The sequence below is a fragment of the Alosa alosa genome, chromosome 8 (genome assembly GCF_017589495.1).
Source record: "Alosa alosa isolate M-15738 ecotype Scorff River chromosome 8, AALO_Geno_1.1, whole genome shotgun sequence".
Lineage (NCBI taxonomy): Eukaryota > Metazoa > Chordata > Actinopteri > Clupeiformes > Clupeidae > Alosa > Alosa alosa.
In genome coordinates, this window is record NC_063196.1 from 27,797,099 (window position 1) to 27,822,122 (window position 25,024).

The 25,024-nt window shown below is 41.2% G+C and overlaps 2 protein-coding genes and 2 long non-coding RNA genes across 5 annotated transcripts in view; 1 reads left to right on the forward strand and 3 right to left on the reverse strand.

Annotated features, from left to right (window-relative positions):
* The window catches only part of LOC125299043 (Fc receptor-like protein 5), a 31,106-nt gene extending 9,002 nt beyond the window's left edge, over window positions 1–22,104 (reverse strand). The window contains exons 1-7 of one of the 2 annotated variants that reach the window (XM_048250120.1): window positions 22,021–22,104; window positions 21,772–21,931; window positions 5,977–6,006; window positions 5,399–5,749; window positions 5,003–5,302; window positions 1,410–1,751; window positions 355–636 (exon numbers count right to left, since the gene is read on the reverse strand). In XM_048250120.1, the coding sequence (XP_048106077.1) occupies window positions 355–636; window positions 1,410–1,751; window positions 5,003–5,302; window positions 5,399–5,749; window positions 5,977–6,006; window positions 21,772–21,931; window positions 22,021–22,080 (1,525 nt within the window). In that variant the 5' untranslated portion in view covers window positions 22,081–22,104. Of the gene's footprint in view, window positions 1–354; window positions 637–1,409; window positions 1,752–5,002; window positions 5,303–5,398; window positions 5,750–5,976; window positions 6,007–7,493; window positions 7,537–21,771; window positions 21,932–22,020 lie in introns of those variants that run through there. The other variant, XM_048250121.1, reaches the window with a different exon arrangement.
* LOC125299044 (heme-binding protein 1-like) overlaps window positions 18,981–25,024 on the forward strand; it is a 28,490-nt gene continuing 22,446 nt past the window's right edge. Inside the window, exon 1 of the mRNA XM_048250122.1 lies at window positions 18,981–19,721. Coding sequence (XP_048106079.1) covers window positions 19,463–19,721 — 259 coding nt within the window. The 5' untranslated portion in view covers window positions 18,981–19,462. The remainder of the gene's footprint in view (window positions 19,722–25,024) is intronic.
* Window positions 22,141–22,647, reverse strand: LOC125299045. Its single transcript, XR_007194302.1, has 3 exons — window positions 22,558–22,647; window positions 22,381–22,449; window positions 22,141–22,227 (listed from the first exon to the last, which is right to left on the reverse strand). It is a non-coding gene; the product is annotated as an uncharacterized LOC125299045 (long non-coding RNA).
* On the reverse strand, window positions 22,691–23,706 carry LOC125299047. The gene is made up of 3 exons (XR_007194305.1): window positions 23,387–23,706; window positions 22,826–22,913; window positions 22,691–22,712 (listed from the first exon to the last, which is right to left on the reverse strand). It is a non-coding gene; the product is annotated as an uncharacterized LOC125299047 (long non-coding RNA).

Below are 25,024 nucleotides of genomic sequence, written 5' to 3' on the forward strand. Positions count from 1 at the left end.
AACACACTGTATATTATACAGTACACACATTAATAAATGTGATTTGTTTTTTCGGTTACACTTTACTTGACAGTATCGACATAAGAGTGACATGACACTGTCATGAATGTGTCATAAACAAGTCATAAACGTTTGACATAACGCTTCTGTTATTTTAAGTGACATTCGGTTTTTGTCATAACAAGTTAGGGTTAGGATTAGGGTTAGGTTTAAGGTTAGGGTTAGAGGTTAGGATTAGGGTTAGGGTTCATGTGTCATGACAGTGTCATATGTTCATGACAGTGTCATGTCACTCTTTTGTCGATACTGTCAAGTAAAGTGTTACCGTTTTTTCTTGATACTTTTAATACTTACGTTTTATTGACACGTTGAAAGCATTGCTATATTGCCCAGATTCAGTCTCACACCAGTACACTCCTGCATCCGCGCTTTGTATTCTACTATTGGTGCATGTGGGTCCTGCTTCTGATGTCCATCCATTAGGACAGACATTGTCGTTTTCTGACCCTGTTGACCATCTCAGTCTCCATCTGGTAGACTTGTCCCGTCCCTCACAGCTCAGGGAGACGGATTCAGATACATACAGCTGCTGAGGTCTGTTGGGTCTGATGACCAGAGAGGCTGGAGGAGACAGACCTGAGACACAGATGAGATAAGGGTGAAATTAAGACTCATGGAGGGAGATAGACCTGAGACACAGTGGAGAAAGAAGCAAACATATTAATCATGGAGAGAAATACCCTGGCAGTCTGGTATTTTGGAGAGTTCATACTGAGACAAATGAGCACCTATAACTGGCTTTTTCAAACTTTTTCAGATCAAGGACCAATTGACCAATACAATTAAAAAAAAAACTCACAGACCATCTAACTTCTTAAATAAACAATATATTACACAATACTTGCTGAACCTTTTTCAAGTCTAGTTTGCACTTTGCTTGTTGTGTTAGAGAATTCATTTGATTCTCTTCTACTAACCCTGTCTTGACCGTTTGATCCTAGTTATGTTACGAGTAAGGTATTCGTACTCGACTTCTCTTCTAAAGGTCACACTGATCATTTTTGACATAAATTAAAAGTGTAAAATGGCGCGACTCCATAGACAGTGTTGCAAAACTGTTGCATGTTAACAGTTCAAATATTACATAGTTGGTTCAATATTGCAAACAACTCATGTATGTGACTTGCAACTTTGAATAAATCAGTTAAAGAAACACTGATATAAAAAAGATTATAATTGACCACATCTGCCTGTGGACCACTAGGGGATAGCTTGCAGACCACTAGGGGATAGCTTGTGGACCACTAGGGGATAGTTTGCAGACCACTAGGGGATAGCTTGCGGTGCACTAGGGGATAGTTTGCGGACCACACTTTGAGAAACACTGACCTGTAGGACTAGCTACTCACCTGTGACCCAGAGAGCCACCACATTACTGAAGCCGGTCTGGTAGGCTGGATCTCCTCCCTCTGCTCTGCACACATAACTCCCAGTGTGTCTAGGAGCAGCAGGGCTGAGGGTGTAGGAGCCTCCAGCTCCTCTGCTGCTGTCTGGGAGGAGCTCTGCTGCATAATAGTTATCATCGTAGATAAAAAAACCTTCTCTGTAGTAATCTTCACCAGTTCGAACCGCTTTGTACCAGAGGAATGTCCAGTTGAAGGAGGCGTCTGTAACCTCACAGCTCAGAGTCACTGAGTCTCCTTCCGCTGCCCAGCTGTGTGGAGGATTTCTGATTTCTGATTTCGGTTTCCCTATTCATGGGGAGTTGAAAGTTTTCATTTCAAAGAAAGATTTTAAGTTTACATTCATGAAAAATGTACAACATGCTTAAACATACCATGTGTCATTTTTAGCAGTAAGACTGCTGATTTGGAGCCAATGTAATACACCCTTTACAAGCGTGTAAGAGAACCTGGGGGGGGGGGGCATGAAATGGCATATATAGTGCCCCCACATTTCTTGGCACCCCTGGTAAGGTTGGTATAAAACATCATCTTTTGGCAATTTATCTCAGTCTTACCATGAGAAACACAATGTACTACAATTATTGGTGCCCCTGTATTTAATACTTTGTAAGTCTTCCCTATGTACTTAGTCTTTCCCTTAGTCCCTTAGTCTATGACATCCCATAAAGCTGGAGACTACAAAGTAAGGGACTCTGATGAAGATGCAACCAACCAACTGCTGTCTGCTGTTGTACAACATATTGACAGCATAATAACTTTAAAAAACGACTAAAACAGTGGAGGAGGAATATGTTTTGGCTGTTCTCCCTACAAGATTCACGGTTGGCTATTTTGTTGCTCTGATTGGTTAGGTCTATCCAATTGAGTGCAGAGGCATTTTCCCCTTATATCGGTTGAAACATATCCCATAATCACATCCCAGTCAAGCAGTACCAGACTCAAATTCTAAATAGAATTGAGTATGGCTACATCAGGCTAGTGGGGTGGGCCACGGGGAATGTAAAAGAAAGGCTGTGATCACAGTCCAGGCTGCTGAAGGGCACAGCAAAGAACTTATACACAATATATCGTGCGCTTTTTAAGCTCAAACTAATCAACCCGTGCCCAAAATGTTACTGGCCCACCAGGGATTCTCATAATCCTCCCTGGCTTACCCCTGGGTTTTTATGTAATTCAGATCAGGAGACTGAGATGGCCATTAGCAGTAGCTTGATTTTCTGTTCAATAGAAAATTTTTGTGTTGATCTAACAAATGTTTTGGTTCATTGACCTGCTGGATGATCCTATCATGGTTCAGTTTTAGTGTCTTGGCAAATTATGGGGAAGATTTAGATTCCATGATGGAGACCATGGGTCCGTGTAACGCTTTGCAGTGCTGTGTTCTATTTGCAGAATTCACATGAAAAAATATAAAAATAGGCTTAAAAATCTGTTATCCATTCTTTAGTAAATGGGTTATTGATGCTTATTTTGATTTTCAATTGAGCACAGTCACGGATTTCTGTTCAGAAGTTAAAAATTGAAATGATGCGTCAATTTTCTAATTTTCCTTTTTTGCGCTTGTGGTTGGACTGAACCACGAGCACCTGGGGGAGAACACCATCTAGCTGGGCCAGGCTAGATGGTGGACAAGAGCGCCGCCTGAAGTTGTTTGTGATTTTGACTCATTACTTTAGAGATCAATAAATAAGACTTCGCCGATTTTTGGGAGATGGGATGTTAAACATAATTCTAGGCTATACGTACAGGCCTATAGACTACCCCAAGCACTGTTTGACATGGGGCATTTTTGATTATTTAACACTTTACGCTAGACTAGGTTTCATTCAACGAAGACACAACAGTGAGTTATTCATCAGCTTATCCATTTATTCATTTCAACAGCAAATAGCCTACATTGACCTGTAGGCTACTACGGCTCAAGTCCATTGGTAATGCTCACGTAGGTCTCCAAAGTCTACTCATAAGTGTCAGGACGCAGCAATGTCTCCCTCTGCATCTGAAGTTCTGGGTGACCCGTCCAAAGGGGGAGGGAAAAGTCAGGGTTCCACCGTTCCTGATGTAGGCTAGTCATTGGCAACGTCGGCACCTGGTGGGAGGAACTGGGGTGGGATTCGAGCGGTTCTCAGGTTAGCGTCGAACAAGGAATCAGGTATGCCTTACACGGGATCGATGTCATGTCAAACAGTGCTTGGGGTAGCGTATAGGCCTGTATAGCCTAGACTGACGTCGATGGCAAAGCATTCTGCTTTGGGGAATTATTTGTTATGGTATGGCATGGCCATGGTATTCAAATATACTGTATGTTCAACATAGACTGAAAGTTATGTTTAATGTCCCATCTCCCAAAAATCGGCAAAGTTTTATTTATTAATCTCTAAAGTAATGAGTCAAAATCACGAACAACTTCAGGCGGCGGTCTCGTCCACCATCTAGCCTGGCCCAGCTAGATGGTGTTCTCCCCCCGGTGCTTGTGGTTCAGTCCAACCACAAGCGCAAAAAAGTAAAATTAGAAAATTGACGCATCAACTTCTGAACAAAAAAACGTAATTGTGCTCAATTGAAAATCAAAATAAGCATCAATTACCCATTTACTGTGCCGTCCTAAAGAATGAATATTTATATTTTAAGCCTATTTTCATATTTTTTCATGTGAATTCTGAAAATAGAACACAGCACTGCAAAGTGTTACACGGACCACCATGCACACAAATGATGTTTCTTTACATTCATAGATATACATGGGGGAAAAGCCTATGTTACATTAAGTTATATTTTCCAGGGGTGTTGATAATTGTGGTACATATTATTTCTCAGAAGAAATATCAGGGTTGGGTTTTTTGTCATTGTTTTCATTGCAAGTCTAAGTAAATCGCTAAAAAAATTACTCATTTCTACTCTTCCTCAACTTTACCAGTAAGTCTGGGGGTTCAACTTAACCAGGGGAATAGGTTTGGGGGTTCTTTACACTTCTCTAGTTGCAGGTGATTTACACTCTATTGAAAAATAGAATAAATGTGACTGTACCTGTAAAAGGGAATTCTGACATTTCTCAACGTGGGGCCCTAGATGTCATGCGTACAAAGACAACAAAAATACCAGCTATGCATGCATGAGAGAGCACCTGGATATCATCCAAATAAACCGCTTTCTCCACTATGGACTAGCCCATAAGCCCCCTCGCCCAGCTAGCTAAATACGGAACATTTGGGCCCATGTTGAACAATGTCAGAACTCCCTTTCATGTAAAGACATAACATTCATACACAAACTTCAAACATAAATGTTATGTTGCTTCCTAATGTCTTTATAAACAATTCTATATTCACAGACAGAGCAACACTCACACGCTTAGCTGGTTCACTCCTTCCTCTAGGCTGGTTTTATTACATACGAGAACTCAACCAATTACAAAACACTGATGCGCCCTAGTGGTCGTTATTCATATAGCACAACATTTAGCTCCGTATAACAGTAAATTCATAAATATTCATATAGATATATATATTTTATCACATCTTATATTACATACTTACAGTTTATTGAGATGTTGACAGCATTACTGTATTGTCCAAACTCAGACTCACACCAGTAGACTCCACTGTCATGCAACGTCTGAATTTTAGTTCTGCAAGTGGTTCCACTTTCTGAATACCAACCATATGGACAGTCTAAATTGTCTTCTCTGTCTTCAACTGATGTCACTTTCTTTGTTCTCCATCTCAGTCTCCATCCAGTAGAGCTGTCCTGTACCTCACAGCTCAGGGAAACAGACTCAGAATAGAACAGTTGAGTTCTGTTGGGTCTGATGACCAGAGATGCAGGAGGAGACACACCTGAGACATGGAGGAGAAACAGGTAACCCATGGAGACAAATGGTCTGATGCTAAAGGGATTTGTCCTGACACAAATGAACAACTGTAGTCAATCACCTGTGACCCAGAGATTCTTAATCTCACTGAAGTCTGTCTGATAGGCTGGATCTCCTCCCTCTGCTCTGCACACATAACTCCCAGTGTGTTGAAGAGCAGCAGGGCTGAGAGTGTAGAAGCCTCCAGCTCCTCTGCTGCTGTCTGAGAGGAGCTCCACATAGTGCGGTTTCTTTCTGTCATCAAAAATAGGAGAGTCCTCATTGAATGGAACAGTTCTTCGGAAGGGAACCGTTTTGTACCAGAGAAATGTCCATTTTATGGACGAGTCTGTAACCTCACAGCTCAGAGTCACTGAGTCTCCTTCAGCTGCCCAGCTGTGTGGAGAAACTCTGAGAACTGGCCGCGTCCTAGCTGTTGACAAGCATTAGAATTAAACATTTTTATTTTTGCTCAATCTGCTCTCTCTCTCTCGCTCTCTCTCTCACTCACACACACCAGGGGTCTGCCGTCTAACCAGACACACCTTTTCTTGTGGTATGACAAACTTAAAACACATATTTATTTTTGGTTTACAGGGGCTTTGGCTTAAACTTGGTTAGAAACTGTCAATAGCATTTTGGTGAATATGTTGAAATTACCTTCTGTGTGTCCCAGCAGAAGAATCAGCCCTAGTCCAAATGAAAACAGAATTTCCTGTCATGTGACATGATTTAGTAATACTGAAAAAATCAGTACACAGAGGGGATGGATGGCCTCTTTGGAGTGTGCTTAACCCATAAGACCAATTGAACTTGATATATTTATACACAGGACATTTCTCAGATAGCACAAACCTGCACAAATCCACAAACCGATAGTGCCCGCTAGAGATGGATGTAACCATTTTCAGGCATAATGCATTTTATTTGTGTTTATAGTTCTTAGCAGATGCTTTTGTCCAAAGCGACTTACAATAGCCCCTTTTCCATCAGATTTTCAAATGATTTTTTGAGCGACATAAGAAGCGTCAAAACGGTTTTCCATCAACAGAACGATTCTAGCAGATTAAAATGTCATAAAGTCCTGTGTTAAAGTGCATTTTTCTGACACGCTAGTTGGTTTTCCATCACCAATGTAGTGAATTAGGAGTCTCTCATTTGTGCCTAAGCCCTTTTTTACGCGCTTTAGTTACGCACTTTTCAGTTATGCGCGTTCTCCCATTCCCGCTTCTATCACACCCACAGCGTGCAAGTTCGGTGTATCATGACATAGCCTAACAAACAATTGACTTAACAAAATTTAACTTTTGCTTTGAGATTTGTTTATAAAGAGTCAAGACGTGCTTGGTGTGTAGATTCATAATTTAAAAACTCACTGATGAAAAAGAAAGTTTCAATGGCAGCCCTCTTCTAATAATATCAATACAGACCATGGCCCCCTGCCCGCCCTTGACGCTGACGCTGGGCCTATCGCTATTCAGTTCACCATGCTTAAGTTTTCAAAATCAAAGACTGGTTTGTGTACTTTCTGGATTTAAATGGCATTCAGAAGGTCAATAAGAAAGTCCACGTTCCACATTTTCATATCAACCTAAATTAATGAGGTGGTGGATCAGTCAGGCTCTATTTTAAAAAATCACGCCTCTTTTATAAGGCCGCCTTGATTTAGAACGTTCGTGCTGTGGGTGTGACAGAAGCGGGAATGGAAGAATGTGCGCAACTGAAAAGTGTGTAACTGGAAGGGCGTAAAAAGTCAAAGTCAAAGTCTGCTTTATTGTCAATTTCTTCACATGCCCAGACATACAAAGAGATCGAAATTACGTTTCTCACTATCCCACGGTGAAGACAAGACATATTTTACCAATTAAGTCCACAGACAAACATAACATTCAAGTAAACAATAAAAAGTAAATAAGAAGGCACATACAATGAAGAAATAAGAGCAGCAAAATTGGGTTGAAATTGTGCAATTGTGCATAGACAGTCAATATAATAGTGCAAAGTCAGGCCAATAAATGGCTGAGGTAGTTCTGTTTGACCTAAGTAAGCAAGTGGCATAGTGGTGCAAGTTATGTAAGAGCAGCAGAAGTTTTAAAAGCTTTTTTAAAAGCTAAATGTTGGCAGGTATCATTTCAATGCATATATTAAAGTTATACATTATTATAGACGTAACTCACAGATCAGCTGATATGATGCGGAGAGTTTCATGCTGTGATTGAGTGTCTGACTGAATACAGGTAAAGTATGCCAACTTAAGAAGGATGTGAAAGTCGCATGCAATTGGCTACATAAAAAAAACTACTTCTAACTCCTCCTTCCACTGATAAACCAGCATTGATATTTGTGATGCTGGGCCATGTTTGAAGCGCATTTACGCCTAGACAAAACACCAAAAGCATTTGCACAAGGAAGCAAATTCAAAATGTTTTCTAAGGAACTGACGAATGTGAAGCACGAAAGTCCTCCCTAAAACTGGATGTCCAAAGCATTCAGTTTTCTTCATAATAAATATACAAATAAATTACATTTTTATCCAGAGTGTAATGAAGGAATAACACAATTTGCTTACTCTGGGTTGAAGACTCAAATGTCTTTGGCTAAAAGCCCCCACAAAAACCTTTAGAAGAAAACAAAAGTGCACAGGGTTGTCTACACCCTTTTCTAACTGGGCCAATCATAGTGGAGCATGGAGGGGTCAGACCTGGCTCGTGAGGTCTTATTTACTCTGTTTATCTGTTTCACTTTTTACAAAAGACCAATGTTCATCTGCCAAAGTGTGTGTGTTTGTGTGTGCGAGTGAGTGTGTGTGTGTGCATGTGTGCATGCCGAGAGTTAAGTGAGAGCACATGAGCAAGAGCTCTTTTTCTGTTAGTGTACATCCTTGTCCATTTCACTATTGTAGCCTACTGTATAGCCTACAGTTTTACTGTACATTTTTTCAGCCTTTATTGGTTAAATGACCATTTTTATTACGAAAATATTTCTTAACTTCAAAAACTCAGTGTCTAAAACTTCGGTGTCATTCAGACTCAACCCCTGACGTTTTGATTAATTGACAGCTGTTTTGGGGTTAAACTTTGAAGTGTAGCTTCAATCATGAATGTTTGTAGAAAAACACAAATATGTTTTTTTTTTTTTCATTGTGTGGAGTTCATGTTATGTCTGATGCTAAACTCTTTTCTATATTTTGAAGTGCCCTCCACTACACCTATCCTTGTGGGAAATGTATCACCGCTCCCCTGGTCCTGCTCTACTGCAACCCTCAGGGACAGATGCTGCCCATCGCCATACAGGTAAACACATTACACTTTTGAAATGTAGCAAAATAAAAAGAAAATGTATTATTTCAAAATGTTGTGATGTTTTTCTAGTGACCAAAATGGAGGAATGCATACATGCACTAGAAATAGAAGTGGACACTGAATTAAATTGTTATTCATTGGGGCCAAGCAGCGAAGCTCGCGAAGGCACCCATTGAGTTACTAGCTTTTCCTATTATTATTAGTCTGCCATTGGAGTCTATGGCAGCCCATAGAACGCCTGGCTAAAAGTTCAGATTTTTTGGCAGAAAGTTTCGGGACACTCCACTGACCACTCACACTTATTTACGGACCTCTAAACCCAGCCATCTAGCGCCACCAACAGGTCAAAATCTGGCCGAAAATTGAATCGCTGGGTCTAAAGTTATGAAATTTGGTACACTGATTCAGCACTGTCCCATGATCACTCTCACCAATTTACAGAACTCTATGCCCAACACTCTAGCGCCACCAATGGGTCAAAACTGGATTGCATTAACGCATGTGACCATTGAACGGTGTATCCGGTGTATCCGACTGACCTAAGTTCAATGACTCCTATTACGTCACTTTCCGCCATATTGGACCTCCGCCATATTGGATTTAGTCCAAACTCTACGAAAAGTTTCAGAGGTTACAAATTTCATCCGATTTTCACAGAACTTGGCGGAGATGATCTTCTGGCCGAGCCGCACAAACGATACTTGTCAGATTTTTCAATTAGATTTTTGTTTGCCCGTGACAGCCAATCAAATATGGTGATGAAGCCACCAAACAGGAAGTGGACTAACATCTCCGTGACGCTTTGAGTAAACATAACAAAACTCGATACCATTAGTCAGGACACTGTCCCAATCACTCACAGCAATTTTTATGCATATACATTGAACACTCTAGCGCCACCACCAGTTCAATGCTGAACACCGTAAAAAATTCCATCCTTGACAGCTTCTGCCCCGCCATCATCCTCGTCCACTTCCTGCCTTCCTGGTCCCAGTGGTGCTTCAAACTCTTAAAGAGGGCCTTGTCTGCCGGTTGCAGCGCATGGGTTGTGTGGGCAGGGTAGCACATTATGTGCACATTCTTGCTCTTCAGTAGCTTAATAAACTCCATGTTATAGACATGGCTACTGTGGCCGTCAAGGAGGAGAAGGTGGGGCCTGGGGTCATCCTTAGGGAGGGACTGAATGAACATTTGACCCCACTCCAGAAAGAGGTCAGAGGTAATCCAGCCATTGTCTGAACACCCACGCTGGTGTTCTCCGGGCACCCCTGTAGCCACTCAGAACGAACACGCTTCCCCTTAAAAATAATCATGGTTCGGCTGTATATGCCTTCTGCATTGAATGCTGCCAGACAAGTTGTTGTCTCCCCCTTCTCTCCGGCACACACCTCCACACATGGCTGGCCAACCTGCCCAACGACCTTTGTGGAACTGAACTGGTCCTGAAGGCCAGACTCGTCACAGTTCCAGATATGTGACGGTGTGCCCGCAATACCCAGCTCGACCAGAAGACTCTCATATTGGGTAAACCACTGGTTGACCACCACTTTGTTAAGTCCAGCAGCCCGTGCTGCAGATGGGACCTCTGGTTTTAGCATTCCAAGCTCTGGGCCGCGCTTCAAAAATTGTGGAACCAGTAGTATCCAGCCCTCCCTGCTGTCTTGGAAAACCAGATATCTGGTTCTTAGCTGCGAAATCAAAGGCTACCTGCTGGACATCGCGTTTGGTGAATGGAAAACCCCTCTGCGCCAAGGTCTTTAGGGTGGCAGCAAGCTCCCTTTCCGCCTCCTGTGGAAGGTAGGGCTTCCGCCCTGACACGTGTTTGCTGCCCGTCACCTTTCCACTAATGTGTCTTTGCAGCGTGGACGCTGCACACCCCATGCACGTGACAAGAGGTGCACACTCACTGGAATTCCTGTCTTCCTCCCTCCCTGTATTCATCTAAGGCCCCTTCATCCTCTCCACTTTCCACTGATTGTAGTTGTTTGGCCTTCCTTTCTCTCCCTGTTTTATCTTTGTATCCCTCTCCTCTCTGGCCCTTGCTCCTCCTCTCTTTTCTCTCTTTCTGTCTCTTCTCATTTCCTCTGCATTTCTTTCTCCTCACCTGTTCTCTCACTTCCTGCTTGTCTCCTCTCTGCTCGTCTCCTCTCTCATCCTTCCTCCTCTCATTTCCTCTCTCTTTCCTTCTCCCCTCTCCTCTCCTCTCACTTCATCTGCATTTGCCATACTCACTGTAAAATAAAATATCGACCACCATTATTACTGGATTGCGTGTGTGTGTGTGTGTGTAATGCGTGTGTTTGTGTCCGTGCGTGTGTGCTGTTTGTGTGTGTGTGTGTGTGTGTGTGTGTGTGTGTGTGTGTGTGTGTGTGTGTGTGTGTGTGTGTGTGTGTGTGTGTGTGTGTGTGTGTGTGTGTGTGTGTGTGTGTGTGTGTGTGTGTGTGTGTGTGTGTGTGTGTGTGTGTGTGTGTGTGTGTGTGTGTGTGTGTGTGTGTGTGTGTGTGTGTGTGTGTGTGTGTGTGTGTGTGTGTGTGTGTGTGTGTGTGTGTGTGTGTGTGTGTGTGTGTGTGTGTGTGTGTGTGTGTGTGTGTGTGTGTGTGTGTGTGTGTGTGTGTGTGTGTGTGTGTGTGTGTGTGTGTGTGTGTGTGTGTGTGTGTGTGTGTGTGTGTGTGTGTGTGTGTGTGTGTGTGTGTGTGTGTGTGTGTGTGTGTGTGTGTGTGTGTGTGTGTGTGTGTGTGTGTGTGTGTGTGTGTGTGTGTGTGTGTGTGTGTGTGTGTGTGTGTGTGTGTACCTGAAAGTATCACCCTAGTTAACGGTATGAAATACCTCCCAGTTCTCAAAAACTGGTTTCCTATCCCCTACCTCTGCTAAGTATTTTTATCCCAGGTGGGGACAGCATTTATCCCCCTCTGCCCTCATATTGCGATTAATGCTTCATATAGAGTAAAGGCAACGTGAAGAACAGTCCTGGTGAGCTAGCCTACATAATAATCTGACATCAGAAGCATGCCGTCACCGTCAGCGCACTCATGCTGCTGACACAGTGACTTCGTGATAACTAATGAGTGGCCTTAATCGTGCAGGACATTTCAGAATGCTCGAGTGTGTAATCCATCATAAATGGCTAGTTTTAATGGAAAAATTAGCTGAACAAATTAAAGAAAACGTGGAAGGATTCAGTGAAGTATATCGTAATATTTTAGAACCTTCAAAATTAGAAAACTGATGCAACTGAGATGGAGAATAACCGCACGTGAGAGTAGAACGTAGGCCTACTGTCGAAGGAGGAACTTACATTAAAATGAGGAGATATTTGCTGAATGTCACAAAAAAGTGTTACTGGAAATTGCTTGGCATCGCTTATTCAATGGCTCTCTACCAAAACACCTGGTGGTTTGCGGAGGACCTAACGAGAAAGCACTCGTTTGATAAAATCAGCCAGTAGGTTAGGCCTAGTAGACAATACCTTTCAGAAATAATCTGTACTGCAAAAAACGAATGTTGGTGGGTATTTAAACTATCTAGCGGGTGTTTTAACAGCTGCAAGAAATAGAAGCTTCATGGTCTTTATGTTCTGGTTAAGTAAATTATTTTAATAAAACTTCAAGTTGCCCTATAACTTTACTCTCAAACTCTTCACTGCACTGTAGCCAATTAACTGACAATTATGATAGTAGGCTATTTATTTTCTGTAGGCTATACAATAAACACATTTATTTTTTCAACTTTTTGCAATATTACGACTTGGCTACTGAGCATAAAATCAGCAGGAGAGAGAATGCATTAACCCCACAATGTGTAGGCTATTTGATTTACCAACTAACACTGTTAGCCAATTCTCTAACTTAAGACTTCAGTGCCATCATATACAACGTTCTTTTACACAACAAATACAGAAAGGATGGAGGCAGCAAAAGTAGAGGAGTAATTTCAGATGGGGCAAGAACAAGGTGAATTTGTATGATTGTCAAAACGTAGTCCTACCCTGCATTAGAGGAGCTGATCATAGCAAGCACGCTCGCTGTTTAAAGTCATACACCACGGTAAACTAAAACTAAAATGTTACAAAGGTGGCAAAATTAATATAAGCTATTATTAGCCATGACAGTACTAGGCTACTAGGCTTTTTTTTGGGGGGGGGGGTACAAACTTATTCAAAACCACCCCCACCCCCCCTCTGGTTTTTACACAAATCGCACCCTGCTTGTGCCTGTATGTATCACATGTGGGCATTGAGCAACCCTCAGTCGGAGTCAATGACCAGTACATCTAAACCCACTGGACTGCCCCAGCTGCCCAAACAAGCTTTAAAGCAACACAATGTAGTTCTATTGCTTAGGCTTTAATGTATCAGATTCAGGATCAGAGGGGAGCAACTGGAATCCATGCATTTCCACTGAATTATTTTTGGAATCTGATCCCTTATCATACCTGTTCATTCTTACTCGTTGCTCGACTTATCGTGACTAAATTCAAGATGGCTGCAAACGCTTAAACTTTGTGAAGATACTGTCTGTATAAATGTCTTGTAAGTAAACTACCAGTGCTTTTTTCAAAGTTCTCAATGTCGCTTTAAATGTCAGGGCCCCCGGAAGTCTACCAATGAAGTGTGGAGATACATTGAGCCTCGTGAAATGGGTGTAAAACAGTGATTTATTTGCATGGTTAGGCCCGATGCGTCGGCACCACTATTGAAAAAAGCTGTTGGTAGCATCGGCTAACTAGCCAGATTTTGGAGTGCAGGGTACAAGCGAGATGGGCTATGAGACATACACGTTCACACTTTCGGTATCATGTTTCAATACACTTTAGGTCAATATCACACCGAATTCTCCTTTAAGCCCACCCTACTTGACTCTATACGATTTCATTGGCCTGATTGAGTTTGATTTCTGGAGCTCACAAATAGCGGATAGTTGCTAGACTAGCCCTGGCAGCAAATGTATTTTGCTGCCGCTAGGGGCGCGTCTAGATTTCTAGGCTACCAAGCGACCTTACCGTGCTCCAAACGTCTCCTGCAGCACTGTGCCTGCGTGCACCTTTTGAGAGTTCACTGAATGTATGATGTCACGGATTGGTGGCCGCAAGGCATTTCAATTAACACAGAAAAATGTTATTTTTGTACATTTCTAATTTCACAAACTATTAATGAGACATTTTAGCGAATATTCACGTTGGAACTAGCGGAAGTATTACAAATTTTAAAAAGTAAAAAACGGGTCTTGTCAAAAGGGCACTTGGACATCAAAGGGGCAAAAGGGCAGGTGCTAGAGCCCCTGTAGCCCCCCTTCTCTGCACGTGCCTGCTGGTGACCAAACTCTAACTTCACTCCAGCCAGTCTCAGCTGAACACACCATTGCTTGATGAGCAATAAGTGTATCTGCCTCTTCAAAAGTTCCTTTAGAGACATTGTGAGTTTCATCTCCAGATGAATTTCAAACTCCCTTGATGTTGCTGCTCTTTTCTTGCATGTTTTGTCCTTTAAAGACTGGTCCAAGTAATAATAATTTTGTCTTCTTGTATCTTCTGTCTGTATCTTAGCAATGTGATTCTCAGCTTTGTGTCATTAGACAGAATTAAAACACATATATCTTGTGTTGAAATAGTTATCTTTGACAAAAAATGGCAAGCAGCAGTGAGGGGGCCAAATAAAGTTGTGACTGCTGATGATTTACTTTCTCTTTAAGGAAAATCCAATAGGGCCAATTGTTTATAATGAGTGGGGAAAATTTGCAATGATCATCAATATGAGTATGAAGAGTATGACTAGCCATTGGATTTTTTTTGCTACGTCATCATGATATACTGTAACCCCTAAATGCAGGTTCGCTAATTATAGCGCCCCCAGTGGCCGAATTACACCAAATTTGTTGTGTACCCTTGGGAGAGGGTCAGTTGTCATGTGACCAAGTTTCGTTAACATACATCAAAGTGTTCCCAAAATATGAGCTCACTTACTGTTTGGCGACTTTGCCCCATTGGATTTGCCTTTATTACTACATTGAAACTGTCATAAATGGACTCAGCATCCTTAATAACCCCTAAACTGACACCAAGATTGGGAAAATGTGATCATTATTAGTAGATGTCGTGTGTGGTCAGTATCCTGGCCAAGGTGACAAAGCGCCCCCCAGAGGGGAGGGCAAAACGGGGTCATTTTTCAACAGTAGGACCCCAAATAAAGCAAATAAAACAAAAATATAAATTTTAGCAAAAAAATCCTACGGAAATACAATTCGTACCCCACTAATACCCAAGTAGCCTAAATCGAGGTAAATCAAGCTTTTTCAGAAGGGCCGGCAGGCAGAGCGATGTACAGTGGTAGAGCGACGCACAGTGGCTGAAAGTGGTACTAAAGCTTCACGCAGCTTCACGCCTCGTAATGCGCGACTGAAGTGGCCATTTGAAAGTGATGCCCACTGTAGCCTTTTATTGTTTTTTTTGCCATGAATCGTCTGAGCTGTGATGAAATCGTGTGTTGTTTAAAGTTGGGACGATTACTGTAGGCCTAGGCTACTGCCCATATTGAAAAAAAAAAATAAAGGCCCACCCTAGGCCTCCTTTAAAATCCTGGCTACGCCACTGTTAATGGCCTCATGTCGGAATGGCAGGACGTTTGAAAAAAAAGGTGAAGTGCCGCTACTCCGACAATGGAAAAATTTTTTTTGCAGTAGTGGGACGCTTGAAAATGAATGTTAATGCCGCCACTTCGACAATTAGACGCCAATGTCTAAGTAGCGGCATGTCGGAATAGCAGCATGTAACCACCTCAACAATACAATTCATCAACAAAAAATGTCTACAGGTGCCTTTCTGCTAGGTTTCGTCTCAAACCTTGCCCATAATTTGCCATTTGTGTAACAACTGATGGATGCACAGTGCAATACATCTGTATCTTGCATGTCCTGTGGTATTCCATTTGTGAATAATTGAGCTGAGTGATTTACAGTCTCTCAATTGGGATACATGACAGACAGATAAATTCTGGCATAGTCCCTGTGTGATCCGATGTTGGGTTAATGGGTGCAGTCCTATGACTGAGTACAGGCAAGTGGTGGACCGCTTTGTGACATGGTGCAGGAGCAACCACCTTGTATGCACCTTAATGTGGCTAAGACGAGGGAAATGGTGGTGGACTTTAGGAGGGCCAGGCCTGAGCTATACCATTTCAATACAGGGTGAGGAAGTATAGACGTTGTAGAGAACTACATTAGACAGTAGAGAACTTTGGGGGTTCTTATAGACAATAAACTGGATTGGAGGTACAACACTGAGGCTGTATACTGTACAAGAAGGGTACAGAGCTCAGGTAATTTAATGTGTGCAGCAAAATGTTGCAGATGTTTTTTATCAGTGTTGTTGCAAGTGCAATTTTTTTTTCTGCCATTTGTTGGGGCAGTAGCATTACAGCCAGGGAGACTAAAAAAACTGAATAAAGTCAGGAAGGCTGGCTTTGTGTTGGGGACAGCTCTAGAGCCCCTGGAGTTGGGGTGGAGAGAAGGATGCTGCACAAACTGTCAAATATATTGGACAATTCCTCTAGCCTGGCGGGCCATCCTATATCATTGAAATGTATAGTCTGGAATTGACCCATTCACCTCGCTTAATCCAAGGGGCGGGCAGAGAATTGTCTTTCAAACTGCCTAGGCATGCAATAGGCCAGCGCACGACCATATCCGTAACCGGTCGGGCAAAGCGGCAAATACATCCTTCTTCGAAAGGAATGACTTAAGTGCATTGTGTTGCTCAACTTTCAAAGAAAAGCACAAGTCCAACTCCTCCAAAGTTAACGCCAACGCCGATTCAAACAACCGCTCTTCGTTCGCCATAGCCACCTTCCTTGTTGTTCACCGTCGTAGGACTGTCGTCATCCTGTTAAGCCCGCCTTAAGACTCTCTAACAAAATAGAGCGCTGTGATTGGATGACGTCCACGGCGTCAGCCAATAGAAATTCCTATGGTTTGCTACTAGACGTACAGGCTGAGCAAATTAATTTGCCGCCGCTAGGGTGCGTCTAGATTTCTAGGCTACAATTCCTCACATCCATTACACAACTTGGTTAATCAAAAAAGTGTTTTCAGGCTATGCCAACTAAGCTGGAAGAAGAACAGATACAGAAAGACTTTTTTACCCACTGCAATATAATGACTCTCCCCTACAGAGAGAGGAATCTATTTTTTTTAAATAATGTATGTATGTAGCCTATGTATGTATGTGTGTATGTATGTATGTATGTACGTGTACATGTGAATGTTGTGTTTGTATGGCTGCTGGAACACTGCAATTTCCCTTTGGGGATTAATAAAGTGAATCTATCTATCTATCCATCTATCTATCTATCTATCTATCTATCTATTATTCTCTGAAATCAAAAGTAGGCCTAATTTTTTTTCTACATTTAAACTTAGATCACATTATTACTGAAGTAATTTGCAAGATTTTGCCAGGTTTAAAGCCCAACACCTGGTTCCTGCAGGCTTTCACCCAAGATATAGGTCTGTATAAGTTCTTTTAATTTAAAAGTTTTAAAATAGGTGTATGCTATAACCCATCTTTATGCTAATGAGGATGCGTTCGTCAATGCGCTTCTACCTACACACACCGGCGTTGTTTGTTTTTCCTTTGCTTTACAACAAAGATTCTAGAACAGGGTTTCATCAGGTCCCTTTCCAGAGGTGTATAAAATCAAGCGCCTAGATTATGAATGCAGACTGCTATGGCGCGGGAATCGTGCCTAAAACCTTCCGACCGTCCATCTGATCAACCAACCGATCGACCAACCGAACGTCATACCACCCTCCTTACTTACATGTATCAGAATAATTGCCTTTTTATAAGCAGCCTACATATACCTACATGAACCTACACGTATCCAACATGTGCCCAGAATTGGTGCAACATGTACTTATTCATGATGGATACATGTAGGCTTGTGTTGGAACATGAATACATGTAGGAAAACTGTACAATGTTGAAACTTCATTAAATGAACATTCATTAGTCTATTTGTGTCGTTATTAGTGACAAGCTATTTTTATTGTTGCTTAAACTATTATGCGTAATAACCATCTGCAAAACAGGACTACCAATTATCTGCGAGATATGAGAAATGCCATAGGCTGGCCTTACCACATTTTCTCTTTCTTAGGCCTAGGCCTACATCAATACGTTATGGAAGCATATGAGCCCACTTCAAATCATCTCCAAATATGTGATTATGTATCCTAGCCTATAGGCTAAGTTTAACAACGTTTTATGGACAATATCCCTCGGACTGCAATTTGAATAGATTTTGCTGTGCTGTACTGTAAAAGTAGGCCTACGGCCATTTCTTAGAGTGGCTTGAGATTAACATAGCCTAAATACTGTAATGTTGACACTAATAAAGATAAGTTTATTAAGTAGGCTAACAAATGAAAAGTGTTTTCAGCTGAAATGGCATGAAGGCTATATGTGGACCGCCTGGACCTTTGAGCAAAACATCAGCAGACAGAGAAGCCCTCAGTGTAGGAACCTGCTTATCCAACTGTGGGTCGCCAGTCGAACTGACAGGCTTATCATCATAAATTCGCATTTATTTCAATTTGGCTATAGGCTACGATTAAAGTTCCTATGGTTCACAACTACTCGCAATATGCTATCGACACTAGTTAACCACAATTTGTAGCCCTATTGGTCATGTTAAGCGTTACTAGCAATGTGAAACTAAAATCTAAGACAGTAGAAAATTATGTTTAACATAATTTTCTACTGTCTTAGATTTTAGACAAACAGACAAAATGCACCAAAAACAAAACCTACGGAGAGGTAGCTACACATTTGTTGTTGCATGATAAAGCAATGAACGTGCTGGTAGGCGTTTGACATGACGTTTGATAGATCCACTGGTTGGTAGGAAGGGAGGTTTTTGGCATCATTCCCGTGCTATAGACTGCATGGTCCTTCATTATTACACCTGTGGAAAGGGACCCGATGCAACCCATGAATACATGGATTTCTATGGAACGTCACGAAAACATGCGTACGCAACCAAGAGGCAGAAAGCACCATAGAACAGCATAGAGCAATGCAAAAGAGCAAAAGAATAAAATGAGTTTTTGTGCTGAAAACTGCACCAATTCGAAATCACGATGGTTAGAGAATGTTAAATATGTTCAATATCCCTAACGGAATGCATGTCTTCCCCAAAAATGACAAAATACGATGTACGTCAAACTTTGAAATATAGTCTGAAATGAGATGTTATTATCATTGAGACAACAGGGGTATACAAAAAAATCCGATTGTAGCTTACAGCAGCCGACTATTTAGGTTAAGTTTATAACGTTGTGGACGGCCACCAAGCGTCTTCTGCCTCACGGCTGCGCGCGCATCTAGTTTTGTTGGTAAACGGGAAACCCGTGTATAGGAGAACTGTCTGGAGGGGGACGTCGATTCAATCAGGAGGAGAGAGCGCACGTCACATGGCCCCGTTGTCTTTCTGTCACATGAAACCCCTCCCCTTTCCGTCCAGTCACGTGGCTCATCCTACTCCGCTCAGTTGTTGTTTTGGATAGGCTCCCTCATGATTTAACCGGAATGAGTCTCTCGTAAGAACACGTTGTTTAACGTAGGCTATGCATACACTTATTTAAGAAGAAAGGTGAAGAATGACACGAATTATTCGATTCCATAGCCATATGTATAGGCTAGTCTTTGCATAGCTGGTTACTTTGTAGAGGTTGCGCTCCTATTCTGTGTTGCACTTTGGGTTGTAGCCTTAATCGGTATCGGCGGCGCTACTTTTTGTATCGTTTGGACTCAGTCCTTTGCGTGAAAAACACTTTGATGCCCCCATTTGCACTATGGACGGAGAGGGTTGTAGATTGAATGGTGAAGGTCGAGTGGGTGGAAGAGATGGAGGCGTTGAAGCGGGCTCGCAGTCTCACCACTCTGGACTTATAACCCTGGAGGACCTCGAGTCTTTTACCGGCGACCTCGACTCCGACTTCAGCGGCAGCCCGGCGGGAGACAATGGAGAGGTCATGGACTTCGAAGAGCCAGATCAGATGTTGAATTACTGGCAGGAAATCGGTAGAGGACACCGTGTGAACATACCCCAAGGTATGACAGCTGTCTTTAGACAGTAGGCTATAGCACTCACAAATGCCTTGGTCTGTCGTTTTGCATATCGAAGTGTTGCTGACGCAAGAGCATTTGGTTAAAGGTAGGCTACACTATCCAGGTTTAGGTAGGCTATTCTTGGAGACTGTAGGGTAGTGTTGCGTGGGTCAACCCGTTACCCGCGGGTTTACCCCCGGGTCAGGTGCGGTAAGCTTGATCGGAAAATATCGCGCGGGCAGGCAGGTCATAAATTGACAAAGCACTTTTTCTCACAAAGTTCTCACTTAGTCAGTGGCGTATCAAACCAATGGTGGGCCCAGGTGCGAGAGCACTATGCGGGCCCATACCGACATACTTTGGCCCAGGATGAATTAGCTCTGATATGCAATACACATTAAGGGTGACTTCAATTGTTTATAGCCTACAAAGGGCCTGAGGCACCGAAGTAGTTTAGTAGTTACATATTACAATTTCAAATAAAAAACACACGACTACATAGGATGCATTACATGCAGTGTTGGGAGTAATGCATTAAAAAAAGTAATATAATTACAGAAATGCATTGTTTTTTGCTGTAATGCAGTAATGTAAGGCATTACCAATACAATTTCAGTAATATTTTACTCGGTACAATTCTCAGTAACTGAAGTTACTTTGCTTTTTAATCCAAAATTGAGAATTGCTCAATTGGCACCAGAGAAGATTTTCCAAGAATTAAAAAAAGTCATCTATGCTGGTCCTGGAATTTGATTGCCTTGTTTAGATGACTGTAGAAAGGGAATTTGAGTTATCTCTGCCATTCATGCAACAGATCTAACATGGTTAGGCTACACTCTAAGAAAAAAAGGTACTATATAGAACCAAAAATGGTTCTATTGCATGCTTCATATATGGCACCCCTAAATGGTTCTACATAGAACCTTTTTGAAGGGTTCATCAAAGGAACCCCTAAGGGTTCTTTAAAGCCTAAACAAAATGGTTCTATATAAAACCGATAAGAGGTTCTTTGAATATGTTTTTAATAATATTAATTAATCAATTAATTGTTAGGTTAATCCATGACTTAATTAATATTTTAAGAAATTATATTTATTTTAAAGTATAGCTTAATTGATGTGCTCTATCAGCAACTTTAATGCCATGAAAATTATGAAACAAGACAAAGGTTTTAAAAGTAACAAATGTGTTTTATTGTAACAAGCTACAGTATAAGAAAAAGAAAGAAAGATAGAAAGATATAATTTATCGAGGGAATAAAGGGGATATTTAATCAAATGACATAAAATGGTTGTACATTTTAAGAACAGGGATGGGGATTTTTTTCTTGTTAGGACAGAGTTGGAATAAAAATATCTGAATGAATGTTAAAGTATTTACAAGAGGGGCGGGATATGATACATTGAACAGGAAACAAGTGCTGAAGAGGTACTCGAGTGCCTCGGCTATGGTCATTTTCCCAGTGGTTAATGTTAGTCCATCGAGCCTGATGCTGATGGTGTCTGCCTTGAGCACATTGAGGGAGCCATGGAAAACGACAGTTGGGCAGGGGTGGACTTCCTGTAGAGGAAACAAGTAGGGGAAACATCAGGGCATGGTCATTTTAAACTTTGGTATGAATTGAAATCATGGAACTGGAACAGACCACACTTACATCTTCAACAGAGTATAAAAACTCTGTTTTCTCCTTGAAGAGTTCCGGCAGCAACAGCAGTGCAGCATCTGTTAAGAGACATTTACCCAAATGAATCATCATGCTTAGATTATCATTCACAGAGGTCATCATCGCAAAAACTAAATGTACCATAAACACCAATTATCCCTCAACATTCCAGCAAGAAAAATACATAATACATAGTAATATCTTTCCATTCCTTCTGTGATTCTCTTTCTCAGTGATTCTTCAAACTTAAATTTGTGTGAGAGTCAACTCAAGTCAGGTCAAGTCAACTTTATTTATATAGCGCATTTCATACACAGAGGTCATTCAATGTGCTTTAGTTTACATAACCAAAAGAATGTTTTCAGACTTTTGATCACAGAAGACACCTACCTTCTAATCTCTCATTTGTTGGCTCAAGGAGGGAGGGTGAAAACCTTTTCTGGCTGCCCTCCTTCACCACCCTGATGATTCTTGGGGACAACTCGTGTATTGCAGTTTGCAAGCTCCTGTCCATGTCTATCCCAAATTTCATTTGCATCTCATGATGCATCTTTAAGGATAACAAATTAAGAGTGAATGATAAATAGAATATACCCACTGTTGGTATTGTGTTAACTGTCTTGTGCACAATTTACTCACTAGCTGTGGGATGCCAAGAAATGGAAAAATCTCCATGACTTTCTTTGTTGGGAGAGTCATTGCTTCAATGCGCTTAAATAAGCGTCCTCCTCATCCTGATTTTAATTTCTGCCAAATTTGGTTGCTTCTTGGCCAACTCCTTAAGATGAAATTCAGGTGCTCTTGATAACTGGTGTCATCCTCTCCAACTGCTTCCAGCTCTAAAACCTGAAAACACAACACAATTTTATAAAACAAGTGTAATCAAATCAGTAGAGTGGCTGATTCTCCACAAACTCATTGTTACTCTTTTGCATGTGTGTGGCACTTGTTATTTGTATCTCAACAATAATGAAGTATGAAAAGGAAAACAAAAAATACCTCAAGCGAGGAACTGGAGTTACTGTGTGATGCTGAATAATCCAGTAATTCTGCTCTCCTTTTTGCCAGCTGAAATGGACAGTAATTCATGTCACATAGGATGAGTAAAGATAACATTCTTTGGTACCTGACACTTTTAAAAGAATAAAGATAAAAAAAACAAATAGCCTAATGTACCTCAGGTTCGATGGTAGTGTCCACATAGGATGTTTGCTCCACCACTCGCGTTTTTGGTTCCATACTTTTTTTCATTTGGAGGACTGTGGAGTTGTGCACAAGTGGAATCCTTTCCTTCTTGAATTTGTTCTGAGGAGGCACTCTAACAATGTCTCCTAGATACAAGGATACAATGCAAATTGCAATAGTAAAATGACAGTATTTACACAGAAATAAAAAAAATAACCAAAACAGAAAGAGTCTTTGCAAGTAGCAGTACTGTACATACATGTCCAGATGAACTGCCATCTCTTAAGAATGGAAATTTTGTAATCAAACTCCCCAGGACATCTCCATACATTTTGTGACTGGGATACCTAAAACAGATAATTATTTGTTAGTGAAATGCATCCTAAGGGCCTACTTTAGGACTTTTTAATCTCATCCTATAATCACAGACTAGTCTCAGACTACGTTCCCTATTTTCCACCCTGGCGCATGGTGGAAAACTCATTATTTTCCAAGCGCAAAGTTTGTTTTCGTATTTTGCACCTCTCTTTTTTAAATAATGCGCCAAGGGGTGTGGTAATTAACAACCTAACGAGTGGTCTGGCGCGTTCGTACACTACCTAAAACGCAATACGCCACTGACCAAGAGAAACCTAGGAAAAAACGCCACTGACCAAGAGAAAACTGAAAAATAACGCCATTACACCACTGACCAAAAGAAAACTGTGAAAATTATTTTGTGTAAGCAGGCCCTAAAACTTGGAAGTTTATAAACCCCTGGGAAAATGGAAAATAACTTTTAGTAAAAATAAATCTGCTTTATATTTTGAACTAAACTTACCAAGTGTGTTTAGTGACATTATCAAACAGCACTTGAATCAATAATGCCCGTATATGTGATTTGTCCTTCCTTTTAAAGGCAGGATCTTTCCTCTGGAGAGCAGCTTGCAGTTCAGGAGGGAAGGTTGGCAGACTGAATACTGCTGGCCATGGTTGGGTCATATAAGACGCAGGGGGTTCTTGTCTAAAAAGAGAGTGGATAGGCTATTATTCAAAGCAATCTTATAATGTGTGTAGTTAACATATACAACCGAGTGTCCCCAGAAGAGATGGCATCTGAACACCAGGCCAAGACAGTCTAGATAGACAGGACAGTTTGTTGCCTGTGTTAATATTCTCTGAACATCATACACTTCAACTACATACACATTACATTAATGAACATGAGTTAACCCTCTATACCCCAGTGGAATTCTACAACAATGCCCCAGATTCCTGGGAATTCTAAGAGAAAAGGGCAATTTGAGAAACATTTTAAATAACCAAGAATAACTAAAAATCTAATGAAAAGTGTCAATAGTAAGTTTCTTTCAGTTTAAAGATTAGAAATTGCTCTTTCAAATGATATATGATCCATTAAAAATTATATATTCATGTTTCCCACAGACAGCCATAGGCCTACTCACTTACAGTCTCAAAGATTTTCACTAACAAAAGTTATAAATATGGTTCACATATTTCTGTATTAGAAGCTGGGAAACACGATACTATATGAGTACTGATTTCATTGAAATAGACTGGCATATCTTGCACTTATTTGGGATTTAGCTGGACAGTGAGCCTTACAGCTAAAAATGATGAGGATATGAACTAGCGTGAGGCCATGAAGCATAGCGTGTGAAATCGTGACTCATTTGATAAGCATGTCACCAACAACAGGGACTGTTAATCCTGACATGGATTTACGTTTTGTTTTATATGCACATCATGTTATATAATTTATCTAAACTTGATCAGTTGATGATAATGAACCTGTTGCTTTCGTTCACTAACCTTCAACCTATCCTGTGCTAACATTACAGTCTCAGACTAGCGTTAACGTTACATCAGTGAAGGTAGCAAATTAGCAGGCTTTTTTGTAATCCGAAGATGACGAGACATTGGCCTACTTGTATACAAATACATGTTCCTGACATCCATAAGCAGAAAACACAGCGGTGGTTCCGCTTTGGTTATTAGTCAACAAAAACTCATTTAGAGACATACATAAGTAGTAGTTTGCAATAACTATCTGTAGGTGGGATAACGATAATGTTAGCTTTCCTGTACATGCCAGAAAGGGGTAATGTTAATGTTATGTGTTAAGATATAACTGCAAATAAACCTGGCATGGGTTTATCATAAACTTTATTGTTAATTAGGCCATGACCCATCATTGAATTATGCCTATATTTTGCTGGTGCTAGCTAAACTCAAACTGACTTTCACAGTGACAGCCATACAAATTTGTTTTATGCCAGAGGCAGCTAAGTCAGTCATGACAAGCGGGAGGATGCTAGCGTTAAATTTATTACACTTTCATGTTTTATTTTGTCATTTTCTTACATCAATATGATCGTCACTTACATCAAAACATGGTGGATGCACATCAATACCATCTCATCTAATGAGAAAAGGCGGGCGCTTGTTAGAAGCCATA